The following is a 16,176-nucleotide window of genomic DNA, read 5'->3' on the forward strand; positions in this document are numbered from 1 at the left end:
CCACTAGATCCCCCTCAGCCTTCTCTTGTGGAGGCTGAACAGGTTCAGGTCCCGTTGCCTCTCCTTGTAGGGCCTACCCTGCTGCCCTGCCCTGCCCTGCTGTCCCCAGATCATGCGGGTGGCCCTCTGGACGCTCTCTATGTTGTCCACATCCCTCTTGAAGTGCGGTGCCCAGAACTGGACGCAGTATTATCTCCTTGGACCTGCTCGAGATGCATCTGTGGATACATGACAAGGTGCGGTTGGCCTTCCTGACCGCATCCCCGCACTGCCGGCCCATGTTCGTCTTGGCATCAGTGATGATTCCCAGATCCTTTTCTGCCTCTGCACTGAGGAGAAGGGAGTTCCCCAGCCTGTAGGTATGGTGCTGGCTCTTCCTCCCCAGGTGTAGCACCTTGCACTTGTCAGTGTTGAATCCCATCCTGTTCCTACCCCTGTAACCTGTCTAGGTCCGATTGCAGCCTATTCTTCCCTTCTACCATGCACATCCCCCCACATCTTAGTGTCATCAGCAAATTTGAGCAGGGTGCTTTTTACCCCCTCGTCCAAGTCGCTGATGAAGATGTTGGAGCAGCGCGGGCCCAAGGACCGAGCCCTGTGGGACCCCACTGCCCACATCCCTCCGGGTCGAACATGACCCATCCACCACCGCTCTCTGGGTGCGGCCCTCCAGCCAGGTGCTGACACATCTAACTGTGTGGGTGTCGACACCACAGTCCCCCAGTTTCTTAATGAGAAGGGGGTGAGACATGGTGTCAAAGGCTTTCCGAAAGTCCAGGAAGACGATGTTCACTGCTACCCCTACGTCTAAAGGATTTGGTGACCTGGTTGTAGACGCCACCAGGTTGGTCTGACAGGACCTGCCACTAATGAACCCACAGGTGCCAGGTTAACTCTCTCCAAAAGCTTGCCCAGGATCGAGGTAAGTCTAACTGGCCTATAGTTCCCTGGGTCCTCCTTCTTCCCCTTTTTGAAGATGGGAACGACACTGGCCTTCTTCTAGTCCTCCGGCACCACACCAGAGCACCACGGGTGCTCTTACAGCCATGCCAGGGGTCCTGCAGTGACCGCAGCCAATTCCCTCAGCACCCGGGGGTGGAGATTGTCCAGACCAGCTGATTTAAATACATGCAGTCCCTCCAGACATTCCCTGACTAGATCCTCCTTGACCCTTGGCCTGGGTGCGCCTCCCTTGGGGCCTGAGGGGGGCCCGGTGGGGGGCTGATCAGGAAAATGGAGGCAAAGAAGTCATTAAATAGGTTAGCTAGTGGAGGTGGCTGTGGCGCAGGGTGCTGGCAGACGGGAATGGAGGGGACGTCGGGGCAAGTCTCACCGCCCTGCTCCTGGGAGGCGGGGGGGGGGCAGGGTAGAGTTACTAACCTTCCCCACCCCTGTCATTCTTCACTGGCAATTCACTAGTGTGTTTATAGTCATGCTGAATTTTGCCTGCATTTAATCAGCATCATAGTTGGTTTCCATTACTGATCACATGCTGCTTTTGGCAGTAATTTAATGAAAGACCGAGTGTATCTGGGAGGGGCTTTTTTTCCCCCATGCTGGGGGCGGGGAGTGCTGGGAAATAACCATTTGAGTAAATATGGTATATCCCGAAACAGAAACTGAAAGTCCCCAGCATGGTAAAAATAACAACTAAATATGAGCTTTTATACGACACTATTGGAAGAAAAACCTAACATTATTAACAGTGATCACATGTAAAACTGCAGCGGCATCATGTCCTTGAGCTGTAGCTACTACGCTTAGAGCATCGTAGCTCCTGAAAGGTTAATGGAAGGCTAGAGCAAATGCAAAGGACAGAAAAATACCTACTGATGAATGGAGGCCAGACGCCATCAAGTGCAAGAACTCAAGTGGCAATGCATAGTAACTCTGTAAATAGGTTTGAACTAGAAGTATAAATTCCAGGTAAGTTAGTCTCAGAAGAGAGGAGGAAGAGGAGCAGTAGTCTAGAACCTTTTTAGGCTCGAGGCACCCCTTGAAAAATGCCAGCTCTTGGCTTTCGCTCAGGCTCTGACTACAGAAAAACCGTAGAACAATTCTTTTGCTGTAGAGAACTTGGGAAGCCCACAATGGGTCTGAATGTTTTTAACGCTGTGAATTCCCATTTGAAATCTATGCTCTTATCTTGTTCGTCATGTTTGTACACCTAACGGTGCTAACGTTGCGTGGCAGCCCTGAAAAGATCTCCAGGCATCTTGGTTGAGAATCAGTAGTGTAGGGAAACTTTCCTGTGGGACTTACAGGGGTGTGTTGAATTGCAGGGTAAATGGAGGTACTGCCCACAACACTTGCCTTGCATTTTGTAGGGGCTTCTGATTTTGAGTTGCTAATAATTATGCCAAACTTCAGATCTTTTAGCCCTTAGCATACCACCGGAAGGGATCATAGGATAATAGGTCCTGCTCAGGACAGGATCATCCCTGCCTAAATCATCCCAGCCACATGTCTGTCTGGCCTGCTCTTAAAAATTTCCAAGGATGTAAATTCCCTAGGCTCATCAGGGATTTGCCTAAGACTTCATCTTTTGGAAAACTTCAGTCAGAGCAGTGCAGTTATTTCTGAGGCCAAGGCTAGGGTAAACCATCACATGAACACATTAAATTCAGATTGCCCTTGGTTTGGAAATCTCTAGCTCCTACATGTGCTAGAGCAGGGGTGGCCAGTCTGTAGCACAAGTGCCATGGGCAGCTTCTGCATGGCACATAGAGAAGAGGACAGGCAGCAAAGCAGCAGATGGGAGAGGAAGCAAAAAGTGAAGCAGCAAATTGGGCAGAGAGCCCAGGGCAAAAGCTAGAGCAGCAGATTGGGTCGGGGAGCAGAAAGCAGAGCAGCAGAGTTGGGCAGGGGGCAGGAGTGGACGTCAGGGGAGGGTGTGGGGCTATTTCGGCCCCTACTGCTTTGGAGCAAGGAACCAACATTTGACAGGGCCGTTGCCGTTGTCAGGGACATGCCTTTTTTTTTTTTCCTCTCCTCATGAAAATCTGCCCAAATTTGGTCAAGAAGCATTTGAAAACACAATCAGTTTGCACATGTGCAGACTTCTGAGATTCTCCATGCTACAAGCCAAGGATCTGTCTTGGCTGTGAACGTTTGCTGGAGCCTCCTCACCCCGCCCTCCCAATCCCTCCATATGTGACTTGACCATTTATACGCCATCTCTGCAAAGCAACGAAGCGTGTCCTTTCAGTCCCGAGCTGCAAGCCAGAGCTTGACTTTCCCAGTATTGGTGGCTCCAGGCCCAGGGCCCTTGTTGGCTCATGGTCCTCTGCTGGCAAGGTGGGGAGAGCTGTATGTTTCAAATGCAGAGAAGACAAAGACCAGGTGAAAGAGAGACAGGGATAGACTGGGACTGGATTGTATGAGTGGAGGGGAGAGTCCCAGGGGAGGAGACTGGGGGAGTACCTGGAAGTCGTTTGGCTGGGATGGGAAATGCTGATATTCAGTGAGACGTTGGGGGTCCAGAGGTTGAGACTCTCCAGACTAAGAGATTGTATTAGGATCAAAATTAGTGGGGGAAAAGGGTGGTGGCACAGGGGAGATGACTAAGCATGGGGTGGCAAGGCAGTGGAACTGGGACAGAGTCAGGACTGGGGCAGGGCTTGGTTGGAGAGGGAGACTTGCAACTGGGGGTCTCGAAAGAGCAGGGGAAAGAGACTGATTGCAGGATGATTGAGACCTGAGGAACTGGGGCTGATGGGAGACAGTTTGCTGGAGAAGGGAAGGTAGAGTGGGGCTGCTATACAAGGAGACTCGACAGTAAGTGTGGGAAAGAGGAGAGAGATCGAGGTGGGTGCAGGGCCTGGCTGGATGAGGAGACAGATGAGGAAGCCAGAGGTGTGGAGACCGGAGACAGGTAGGCAGTGAGAAGGGGACTGGGAAAGATGGGGCAGAGGTGGACCAGAAGAGGTCAAGTCTTCGAGGAAGAGGAAGGATGCCTGCTAGGACACGCTGCTTTCTGGAGTCAGGAACGGACGTCAGGGCTCCTGGGCCTCAGTCTTCCTCTGCTCTCCAGAAATGACTGCCCCCCCCCCCGCAAAGTGTCCTTTCATGCCCTTCTGCTACAAGCCTCATAGAGGGCCACAGCCCAGTATTGTATCAGTTACTCTATTAACTCGAGTGGCAGACGCATTAAGCGCTAAATTTCTAATAATTGCACTTTCTATTGGCCAAGAAACATGAGGCAGTGGCTGCTTTTAGCTGCTAGCCACCATTCAAAGAATCTGGATGTGAAAGTGGACGTTATTAGTCTTTAAGACGGCTGGAACTTTTTTAAAAACCCACTTGCATTTCCCCTTGTGAATCTCAGTTTTCCCACTTGAGATTTTTAACAAACTCCCAAATGCTTGGGTTGCGGAGACCACCCCAAAGTTTATCTCCATTGGCAAGCTGCTTGGTTGAATAGTCCCAGAGACTTGTATGCCACGTTCATACCTCCAGTGGGGTCACTGCAAGATGTGATGAGGCAGTTTGATGGAGATGACCATGGCCTTTTCCTGTGACATGCTGCCTTTGTGGATAAGTAGAATCTGAGCTCTTGCAATATTCACACCAAACTTGCTTAAATGCATTTAAATGCCAAGGAAAAAGCAAGCAGCTGATGACCCATCTGAAATTGTGTCCTGTTACACTGGCAGGGAATGTAATTGCAAAATCCTGCACGACTGCCCCTATTAATTAAGAGAACCGGTGTTTCGTACATCTAAATGACAACAGCACTAAGTAAACCCAGCCCAGGGCACCTTTAATGTTATTTGAGGTTTTAAGAAGGTTTTGTGCATCTCCTGTAAGCAGTGGGGTAACTCTGGTTTCTTTTTCTTTACAGTTTCAGCTTCTTGCTTCAGCATTGTTCAAATCTGGCTCAGATTTCACTACTCTTGGTGAGTATTATAATGAACCTGAGAAATGAATTGTGCTAGCCGCTTACTGCATTTAGGTTAATTATTGTTGCGTTTCTGTTTCTGCAGTTGAAGTCAAGTATTTATAGGCCACATCCAAGTGGTAGGTCTCTTAATCTCTACGTGTACGAAGCACTGTTAGATACTGTAGAAGGAATGTTTCTGATCACCACTGCTCACTGCCTCAAGCCCGCTTTGAAAAACATCAGTCACCAGTGGTTTTAAATGCACGTCTCCGTGGATCATTTTTCAGCTCCTGTAACATCAGATGCTATCCTGTTTATCCAGATTTGCAGAAGCCTTGCTCAAAATAATGTAACTCATGTCACTTTGGAATCCAGCAGCATGGTTACGAGTCTGTTTGCTGTGAGCATTGTTGAATGCCTTGAGAACAGTTTGGTTCAGTCTGTTCTTTGTAACACTGGCTCTTTGGGCAGGATGTCAAGAATGAGGAAAACAATAGTGTGTACTTCCGGAAAGAGGCACTCTGAACCAAACCCGTAAGATAAAAACCTCTTGAAGCCAGACGTTCATTTTTCCCCGTTTTGATGCTACAACATAAAAAGATGAATTGGCCTCTATACCACAGTGATGCTCAGAAATGATCCCCTCTAATATTTTTCTAGTAACTGTGCCACAGAATTAAGTATTCTTCTAAAGAGGATGTGTTTGACACGTGAAAGAACCAACATATGGCATCTTAGCAAATCGTTTTCCTTTTTGTGCTTTTTTTATCTTTTTTTCAAACAAAATATTTCAGTTTTAAAGTCTCTTCATTGTCCATTAAGACTGTTTAGATGCCCTCTGACTTGTTAATTGGGTAACACTGTATTCCAGTATCCTTCATTAAATAGTTAAGGAAAAACCATATTTATTCACATACTACATGCACCTTCTCCTAAAAAATAAGCCTTCCAAAATTGAGGAGTGTCTTAAGCAAGGAAGCTGAATATTCTGCCCCAAACAGAATCGCAGAGCAGCTGTAAGATGGCTGTTGCGTCTTTTCATTTTCTTCTCTCCAGCAGCTTTGTGGAGGGAAGGGTGAAGTCCAGCAGGAGCAGAGCCAGGGGGGTTGCAGTTGTGTGGGAATGTCCCACACAACTGATTTGATCTCCGCTTCATCCAAAGTCTAAATCCATCTGTCCAGCAGCCGTGGCATTTCTATTCCGACAGTGCTGATGGAGACAATTGCCTTCATTGCTCATTATAATCTACCTGGTTCCTGCTCTTCACTCCACGGATTTTAATGACCCTTTCTCCTGTTGAATGGTCTTGATGTTCCACTAATCAAGCTGTCCTTTTGCTCTCTGTTAGCTACTCATGGTCTCTTCCATTTAACAGTCGTGCAGAAAGTGTTTAGCTCTTTTCAAAACCCTAGATCTGCGCATACAGGCCAGTCTTCAGCATCAATGGGTAATTGAGGAATGGAACAGGATCATGATAGTGTGACATTTTGGGTGTGGGCTGAGCCCTGATGAATGGAGCAGTGGTTGGGGAATCATTTTGGTTACAACTGGATGCAAGGATATGCACCTTTTTTTTTTAAAAGGAAAAAAGAGGATTAAGGACTACAAATTCTAATGTGTATACCAGGGGGCATTTTTGTGCTTGGTTTATGTAATCTTTAAAATTAACTGTCTTGTTCCCCCCCACCCCCTCTTTCTTTCCTTCCCCAGGATTTTCAGACGTTGACCATACATACGCGCAAAGAACTCAGCTCTTTGATACACTAGTAAATTTCTTTCCTGACAACATGACGCCTCCTAAGGGCAACCTGGTAGACCTCATCACACTGTAGCAGAGCAATCACTGGACACATGGAAAAGGAAAAAGCATCCATTTTCAGTATTTTAATTTTTTTACTGCATTGATGGACTGCTGGGCTGAAGTAATATAGCAACCCCTGGGTCTTTGAAAGGGGCTTTCTATTTGTTTCAGTGAATCCCTGAGGTTTTCCCTTGTTGGATTAGGCTAATAAAATGTAACTGATCTACTTCCAACTAAATATATTTATTTTTTTTTTTCTGACTTTGACTTTCAAGAGTTAGCAAATGGAAAGAGAAGAAGAAGAAAAATCAGTCATGCAGTCATCCTCTTCGCTTGTAAAGGAAAACATGGAAATTTTACAGGCTCTTTGCAGCTCACTACAGTTGGTTTCACTTTGGGTTTCTTGGCTCTTTTGCCCCTGCTTATTGTAACTAGTCCCAACATCTTGCTTTGCCCTACTAGCTTCATTCGCCACAATTGTGTAACTTGGCCGCAGGATGCTGGTGTATGTTAAGGTAATGTCCGTCTTTCCTGACTTGCGTTTTGTAATTGCAGTGTACCATGTGAAGAGGAAACATATGTTACAATGTTGCCATCCTTTTTTATAGTTTGAGAAACCGATTGATGCTCGTGTGTAATTTGGATTGGATATAAAGCGTGAACAAAAATATTTAGTTGGTGCTGCTGTAAAAGCCTGGCTTCCGTTCTCCGAAGCTGCCTATTTAGAGCTGGTAGTCAAGTCTGAACCTCAGAGAAACCTTTAGAGAGTGAGGGCAGGAGGTGCCTGCAGAAGCCTGTTTCAGGGGTAGTTTTATGTCTGTATCTCTCCTGTGATGCGCTGAGGAGAAACTTTTGCAGGTTCCTTTTCGAGTTCTGCAGAATCGGGTCTTCCATATCCTCTGTGCACAGGCTGAAAATCTGCAGCCCTCTGTTTCGGGCACCCCGCTTTCTGAGGCAGATGATATCTAGATTTACAAACCTGTTAGCTCACCGCATAGATTTGTGAGTGTGTAACTCAGCGAGGCTTGTTCCAACCGCTTGTCTTTGTCCTATGTAGCACAGCTCATTCAACTTTTAAATGCATCTTCAACCTATCGTTTAAATGCAGGGGAAGAGAGTTTTTTTTTTTTTGTTTGGCAGAAACAATTCCATTAAAAATAAGCTGATACATATGTATGGGAAGTTGGACTTTATTTCCTCCCTTGCAGAAAACATCCTTTAGGGCTAAAGATCTGGTGCCACACAAGGTCAGTAGTGTGTGGTGAAGGACACATGTGCCTAGCACTAGCAAATACTAGAGTGCCAGCAAGCACGTAGAATAAATGGGGTGTTGAAAGTTGTATGAAGACCGCACAGCTTCATGTCTAGAGAGCCAAAACTTCACAGGGCAGGATACTTGCATTCCCTACGGCTGACTACTGTTGAACTCGCCAGAAGTCTTGTGTGTGTGCAAGAGATGGATTGGACTCTTTAAATAAAAAGAAACGATAATGAAGTATATTTTTTTCAAAGCTCTAGTGTCTGTGTGCTTTCATTCAAATCAGTTCTCCCCTCTTTCGAACACGGTTTATTTTGGTACGTTGGATATCAATAGAAAAATGTCTTTATTTAGCTTCTTGGGCTTTTAATTTGTCCAAAATGAATAGTACCCAAGAGTGGACTTGGCTTAAAATCCCTCATAAAAACCCAAAAATAAAGTAATCAGACTTTTTCATCTTGAGCAAAAATAATAGACTTTTTTTTGAAGTTTCTGGTATCGTAGGCTGCTGAGCATGTTGTAGGTAGTCTAATGAATAATAATGTTTGCAGAAAAATCAAGAGAGTGTTCAGCTTAGTCAGTGCAATATCTTCAGGCATCTCCAAGAAAGAAATTGGTAACTATTTTTTGCCCCAGTAACATGAAAGTGCCACGTCACTGACCAGTTTTATTTCATGTTGTATCCACAGGCTCTTTGCTAGCTGGCTAAAATAGTGTTAAACCATATGGATTTGCATCTGAATGGTGCTAATGCAGAAAAAGAATTAGCGATGGAGTTGTCTCTTGCTTCAGTTGGCTCTGGGTCAAGCGCTTTTGATATAACCAAGCAAAATTTTGCAGTCTTTCAATACTTCGGGTTGCAGTGCTATGTGCTCTTTCTCTTTGAGCTCATGGGCTGATTACTCATTCTGTTCACAGAAGCAAACTTGTTCGCAGCTCCAACCAGATGAAGCTTTGGGTTTTCTCTTGCAGCTTTTTCAGCGGTTTCCCCCAAACACTAGTCCTTCCTCCTCTCTGTAACAAGACGGCTTTTTGTTCTGAAATGATTTGATTTAAATAAAGGTTGCACTGGAGTGAAACACCACAACTAAGTAGCAAGCAGGAGAGTGAGAGGGTTTAATAAGGAAACCAGATATTTTGTGGGGTAGTAATGGTACTGACTGTCTCATGGTGTGCTGTGCCACATACAGACTCCAAACGATGGTTCTTCTCTCTTCTACCTGATGGGGAAGTTTTGCAAACCTAACTGGGGAGCAGGCAGGTCAGTGCATGGAGGTTCCTGTAAGAGGAGTCTTCTCTGAGAAACACTAATGGTAAAATTTCCAGTTATACCTCTCGAAAAGCATATGGTACATGGTCGTATGCCGAATCATGGGCTGCTTGATTTTGTGGGTGCCCATGCACTTTGAAGTCGGCTTTCAGACCTGACCTACACTGTATGTTGCTTAGTACACATGAAGTACGGGTCTAAGAGCAGAGTGTTTATACTTTCCAGCCTAGCGCTTTCTCACCCGCACCGGATGATCCTGGCTCTTATCTATAGCTAATGACAGCTTACCAAGAATATCAAATATTGGCATATCTTGGCTGCTCTGCTCTCCCCAGAAATGTAACTTAGAGCTCCCAGCTGGTGCCAGATCAGCTGTAATTTCCTTCAATCCTGTCCTCTTTTAAGAACTTGTCTTGGTTTACAGCCTGGCCTAGTAACAGCGTTTGAAGCTGTGTATTTGTGGTGCAACAGGGGCACCCTGTGGCCAGCCGCGTTAATCCAAAGTGCATTCTTCCTGTGGCTTTGCCTCCTTAAAGGGAAATGCATCCACTCCTTATCCTGGTGCACACTACATCTCCTGCCGAGCTGAGAAGCAAGTATCAAACCGGCCTGTAATGCACCGAGTTTGGAAGAACACGGTTCACTGGAACCAGATTGTGGGGTTGTACTATGTGAGAAGCTGTTAAGTTTTAAACTTTTAGTGTTGTTTCAAGGATTTATTACCTCTGTTACAGAGACATGGAAGCCCCCAAAGAGAAAAGGCTGCTTTTATTTGGAGCAGGCCACATCAAAAGACGCTTATACAATTGCCGCATTGAGCACTCACTGGAGCACAGGAGTTGTGTGCTAAATGCAAAATCAACCACCTTGGTTGATTTTGCAAAAATCTTGTTGGTCTAATAAGCTATATCCTCTCTACTACGAGTCCTGATTGCCAACTACCTTAGTAACTTCTTAGTGCTTCGTCCTCCAGGCCTGAAGACGGGCAGATCTCGGAGCACAAGCACGTGGCGTTGTCACAGCTGGTCTAGTCTGCAAGTACTAGGTGGTGGCAAATGTGACTTGCACTCCTTGCTGAGCATGGTAAGAGGTGGCAATGTCATCTGGAAGCACGCTGGTTTTGCTCATCAACCCTGTGCACATCACCCTGTATGCTGCGAATTTAGGTAGATGGCAACAGTGGGTTTTTCCGTGAAGCTGGTCATCAGGCAGCCTGTGGTTGGTTTGTTTTTTGCTGCTTTGGGTGGCTATGGCTCCTGTGTAAGGCTGCAGGTATCCAGCTAAGGAATTGTCTTTCAGATTTGTTTTGAAGCATTTTTACTTTGAAAAGCGAATGAGGCCAGCGACTTTACAAATAACTTCCTCAAACCCTCGAGGTCAGCTCACGGGTAGATCTGCCTTGACGATGTCACTCTGGAAGAAAACAGTGCAGTGGCTTTTTCTTTTGAGAATAGGTTTGGCTGTGACACGAAGGTCGCATCTATTCTTGGTGCATTTTTCTCTGAGCGCAGAATAGCTTGTGGAGATGATTCCTGTTGTCAGAGACATCGCTGCTATGAATACGGCTGAGCAGAGTATAATTAAGCTATATATACTTTAAAACTAGTTTCGCAGAATGAATTGCAGTAAAGGAGCTCTTCTTTTGCAGCTATTGTCACATCTCTTCTGTTCGGTAGCTCTTGATTTTTAACAGGTCACAAGGATGTGTAATCCCACGTGTGGAAACGTGCTCCGTGGAGCCAGTTGTTGAAGGATACGAGTTGGGTGCGTGTTTGAGAGTTTGTAGTTTCTTCTGTGGGGCAAAACCCCGCAAGAAAAACCCAAGTAGCCTTGAGCTGCTCAGGTTCGAATCCAGCGTAGCAGCTTGCCTTTGTGATTGCTTTATCTTTCAAGAGTTACTTATGGGGAACATGTCACGATTTACAGATGTGACTCTTAACTGGGTGACAGTACCACACAGATGGGCATATATCACAGTCGGTGCTTGTGCGCACGCTGCTGAATAGTAACAAGGAGTAAACTTATAATTGAACTAAATGTGTTAAAAGCCTCCCATATAAATTGCATTTCCCCAGAACGAATTCTTATTCCAGAATAATCCCTCTGCTTTGAATGCACGCTCTTCTGTAATTACTGTCTGTACGAGGAGCTGGAGTATTCTGATAGCGCCAGGCCAGGTTACACAGAGAGGTGGTGGGGGAGTCTCCATCCTTGGAGGTTTTTAAGACCCAGATAGACAAAGCTTTGGCTGGAAAGATCTGGATGGGGGTAGTCCTGCTTTGAGCAGCCGGTTGGACTAGATGTGACCTCCTGAGGTCCCATCCAGCCCACATTTTCTGCGATTGGTTTCCATATGTAAGCAAGCCCTTTAAGAGGGGGGTTGACCTGTCCTACCATCGAAGCCTGGTCTTCAGAGGCATTGGGGTTGGAGCACGATACATTGAGTCACGGTAACATTTCCAAAATTACCCCTTGGATGTGTGTTGCTCAGCTGTAACATTAAAAGCATCCCATGTACCAGCCACAAAATTAAAACAAGCCACGTTCATACTAAAAGGAGGTAACAGAAGAACTCTGTCGCTGTAGACAGTCCCAGGATGCAGCAAGCATTTCATTATGGGGGAAGACGGTGGCCGTCCTATAGAGATCTCATGCAACATAGCTTTAGAGGAGGCTAAGATTTTTTTAATTTTTTTTTTTTTAACTCCTCTTGTACTGAGATGCATAAGCAATTAATTGTATAAGGTGGTTCTGGATGAATCGCAAATGATTAGTCACGTATGAAATGGAGATACCCGGGATGCAAAATTTAAATTGCAGTACAGATTTTCTATTCCAGCCCATTACCTTACAGTTGGTTCTGAGTTGAGGGTGCGAGTTTGGCTCTTCCTGAGGTCCTGACAGCAAATTCCAAACCCAGATTTCAATTTTCATAGTTTCATAGTTGGTTGGGTTGGAAGGGACCTGAGCAAACCATCAAGACCCATCCCTGCCATGGCGGGAGAGAGTACTGGGGTCAAACGACCCCGGCAAGGTGTCTGTCTAACCTCCTTTTGAAGACTCCCAGGGTAGAGCCAGCACCACTTCCCTTGGAAGTTGGTTTCAGATCCTAGCCGCCCTGACTGAAGTAGCGCCTCTTGATGTCCAGCTTGAATCTACTCTCAGTCAACTTGTGGCCATTATTCCTAGTTACTCCTGGTAGTGCTCGGGGGAACAGGGATAGGGACAGGGACTCTCCCGTTCCCTGCTGGTCTCCCCTGGTAAGTTTATAGATGGCCACCAGGTCCCCTCTCAGCCTTCTTTTGTGGAGGCTGAACAGGTTCAGGTCCCATAGCTTCTCCTCCTAGGGCCTGCCCTGCTGCCCCCAATCATGCGAGTGGCCTCTTCTGGACCCTCTCCATGTTGTCCACATCCCTCCTGAAGTGCGGCGCCCAGACCTGGACGCAGTTCTCCAGCTGCGGCCTGACCAGTGCCGCATAGAGGCGGAGGATCACCCGGACCTGCTCGAGATGCATCTGTGGCTGCATGACAAGGTGCAGTTGGCCTTCCTGACCGCATCCCCACACTGCCGGCCCATGTTCATCTTGGCATCAGTGATGACTCCAAGATCCTTTTCTGCCACTGTACTGACGAGAAAGGAGTCCCCCAGCCTGTAGGTATGGTGCTGGTCCTTCCTCCCCAGGTGTAGCACCTTGCACTTGTCGGTGTTGAATCCCATGCTGTTCTCATCCGCCCGCCCCTGTAACCTGTCTGGGTCCGATTGTAGCCTATTCCTCCCGTCTAGTGTGCCCACATCACCCCACATCTTAGTGTCATCAGCAAATTTGAACAAGGTGATTTTCACCCCGTGCACTTCAAAAGCATCCTTTTCACAAGGTGCTTTTGAAGTGAAGCATTCGGTTGCCTTGCTGGAAATCGACCGTAATGGAGATGGACACAGCACAGTGATGGCTATGATAGAAATGCCTTGTGCCAATATTTTATAATTGTGATCAGCCTTCTTTTTACTATGAGCATGGAAAAGCTCTCAATATCAATCAGCTGGAGCAATATTTTATTTTTTTATTTTAAACCTGTCTTGGTATGGAAATCTGTTTATCATGGGTGCCTTTGGGTTCTTCAGTCCAAGGAGGATTAGATTGGTTGACAGAAGTTTTGCATGCATCCCGAACTTGAGAGAGCTCCTTTTCCATGAGAAAGTGGGGAAGCAGTTAGAAGCGCGTGGTTTATTTACTGGGCTTAGACTTGGCAGTGGCATATTTTCTATCAAAGCTGTGAATAATGATGAAGATTAACATTGATTGATGTGTGGTGGTCATGTGGTAACCAGGAATACATCAGTGTTTATACCAGGGGTGGGCGAAATGTGGCCCGGGGCCCGGACGTGGCCCACCAGGCCGTTCTATCCGGCCCATGGGGTCCCTAAAAACTTTAGAAAATGCGTTATCTGCCCCTGACTGCCTATCTTGCAGCCCTTGATGGCTTGTCAAAACTCGGTAAGCGATCCTCTGCCCAAAATAATTGCCCATCCCTGGTTTATACACACCCAGGAGCCCCATATGTACCTGTCCCCATGAAAAGGGTTGCACTAAAAAGGTAGCCGAGTTGTCACGGTTTTCATGTAAGAAGCCTTTCCTCTGGGAGCCTTTTGTTCTGTTACCCTGAGAGCTCAGAGCCAGAGAAAAGAAACAGGAATTTGCTGTCATAAATGCATTACAAAGGCACATTAATTGCAGTAGCTCTGGAGTTGAGCAAAAAGGTAGGGAGCCCCTTACCTCCCTGCTTACAGATTCAAGTCCAACCTAGAAAGACACTAGTGGCCCCATCACTAGTGTCTGCTCTGCGTGGAGCTTGCGCTCGTACAGACACCTGCGCTGGCTCCACATGGTTGTGTCCTTGGCAGAGGGGCCAGGAGGAACAGTGGGAAGTAACCCACTCACCCCCAGGTGCTTCAATCAGACATGCAGAATGGGACTGGGCAGTACATTGTACCCGATGCCAGCTGGGGACTTGCATGTCCGGAGCTGTCATGAGAGCGTCTTTGACCAGCGCTGGCTTTGGAAATGTTGCTTCCCAGTGAGCAGCTCCCTTCTCAGTGCTGGAGGTGCCATGACCACTGCATCAGGCCTCCACCACCCACCTTGTCGTGGAAGCAAAGCCTGTCTTTAGCTTTCACCTGTATTGTGCAACTAAGAGACCTCCACCGGTTCTCCTGACCTACCGACCGGGGGAGCTGAACTCTGAACGGCGCTTGGATTCGACTAGCAGCCTCCAACCTTCGGGCCAAGTCCAGATGCGTCTTACGACTTCCCGTGTAAGGTTGTGTGTCTAGTATAAAGGTGAGGTGTTTTAATAGCTACCACTGTTCCCCACGTCTGAGTGGGAGAGGGCTGTAGAGTAGACGCAGCCACCGACCCATGGATGGATGCACGGGCACATGCACGTTCACTCCCCCCACTACAGATGGAGGCACACCCCTTGACTATGATTTAGTCCTGTGTGATGGCTGGCCGCCACGTATGATGCTGATGACGACGTGGTAAGGGGCCTTTCTGGAAGGGCTTTCACTCCCTTCTCTGCATCGCATCCCTGCAGAGTCTGTCTTCGCCCCTCCTAAAGCAATTGCAAAGGCATCTCTGTGCACTGTCACGCTTCCCTGAAGCTGGCTGGCCCCAGGAACAAAGGACACGGAGTCACGAGCTCGGACTGGCCGGCAGCAGGTGGCATGTGGACGTGGTGACGCGCATAGGACACAGCTGGCTGTTTGCATCCTACCCCCAGGAACAAAACAAATCGCCACGTGGTTTGAGCAGGCTCCAAAGCCCCTGAGCTATCGCAAGCGAGGAGCTTTTCTTATGGTCCAAAAACATGTAGATGTCTTTTAATCTTCAGGAATATGGGGACCTTGTTGCAGGTGCTGATTTGCTTGCTTAGAAAGCATGAGGCATAACTTGCAAAGGGCACTACAGCAGGCATCCAAAATATCCCCTTCCCTGCCATCCGGGCGCTGGGTATAAGTGAGCACCAGGGCAAGACATGCAAGCATACTCGTCTTTGAAGTGCTGAGTGCATTTTTGCAACAGCTGTAGCATGCCAGCTACCTGTCCAAGGCACGGCAAAGATCCCAGCCCTGCTGTGAGCCTACATTTCATTTGCTAAACTAGGAGGGAACCTTACTTTGTGTCTAATGGATACTAATATTCCCAGAGGCGAGTTAGTTGGCTTTCTGGGTTTAATGTCAATTGTTCTGTTCTGCTTGGCGCAGGGAGGCGGCAGGCTGCGGGGCTGCTTTATCAAGAGGCCTCCTGGCCTGTAGGAAAAAGATCCTGGAAATAATGATATCTGGTTCTTCCTCCCCTGAGGCCAGGGGTCTTCCTCCCACAGCCCAGGAGCCTTTGACTTCCATCCCCTTCCTTAGGTGGACTGACGCTATCCTATCTTTTATATGCTGTGGCCAGATTTTGGGCCTTGTGACTGCACTTCTTCCCACACCAGCAGTAAAGGAAAACTGATGTACAACGCTAGGCGAGGTCGTTTATTTTCCCCCTGCAGTCATTCGGTCCAGCTGCGTGAAACCACCCACTCGGAAAATTGTCCTGACCTGAGATGCAACACCATAATTCGCAGTCAAGTCGGAAGCAGCTGTCTTGGAAAATTTATCCTAGGCAACGCTCTTTGCGTTGGGAGGCTTGGGAAATCAGGCTCTCCAAGCTCATATTTCACGCAGGCATATCTTTTTTTTCCCTTTAAAAAAAAAAAAAAAAGTGGGTTAATTTAAGAATCACTTTTAACAAGGGGAAGGTGCACCAAACTGCGCTCCCCTGGGACAGCTGCATCAGCATGAATTTGAAACTGCTCCGTGGCAAGTATTTCTCAACAGAAAATTCATTTTAAACATAGCAGCCCAATACAAGGGCATCCCAGGGACTGAACCAATTACTGCCTTTATCTGCTGAGCACCAGAC

The 16,176-nt window shown here is 47.2% G+C and overlaps 1 protein-coding gene across 1 annotated transcript in view; it reads left to right on the plus strand.

Annotated features, from left to right (window-relative positions):
* The window catches only part of MKLN1 (muskelin 1), a 103,167-nt gene extending 94,986 nt beyond the window's left edge, over nt 1–8,181 (plus strand). The window contains exons 13-14 of the mRNA XM_019543763.1: nt 4,844–4,898; nt 6,593–8,181. Coding sequence (XP_019399308.1) covers nt 4,844–4,898; nt 6,593–6,714 — 177 coding nt within the window. The 3' untranslated portion in view covers nt 6,715–8,181. The remainder of the gene's footprint in view (nt 1–4,843; nt 4,899–6,592) is intronic.
* The last annotated feature ends 7,995 nt before the right edge of the window (nt 8,182–16,176 follow it).

The sequence above is a fragment of the Crocodylus porosus genome, unplaced genomic scaffold (genome assembly GCF_001723895.1).
Source record: "Crocodylus porosus isolate Cpor-Errol unplaced genomic scaffold, CroPor_comp1, whole genome shotgun sequence".
Taxonomy (NCBI): Eukaryota; Metazoa; Chordata; order Crocodylia; family Crocodylidae; genus Crocodylus; species Crocodylus porosus.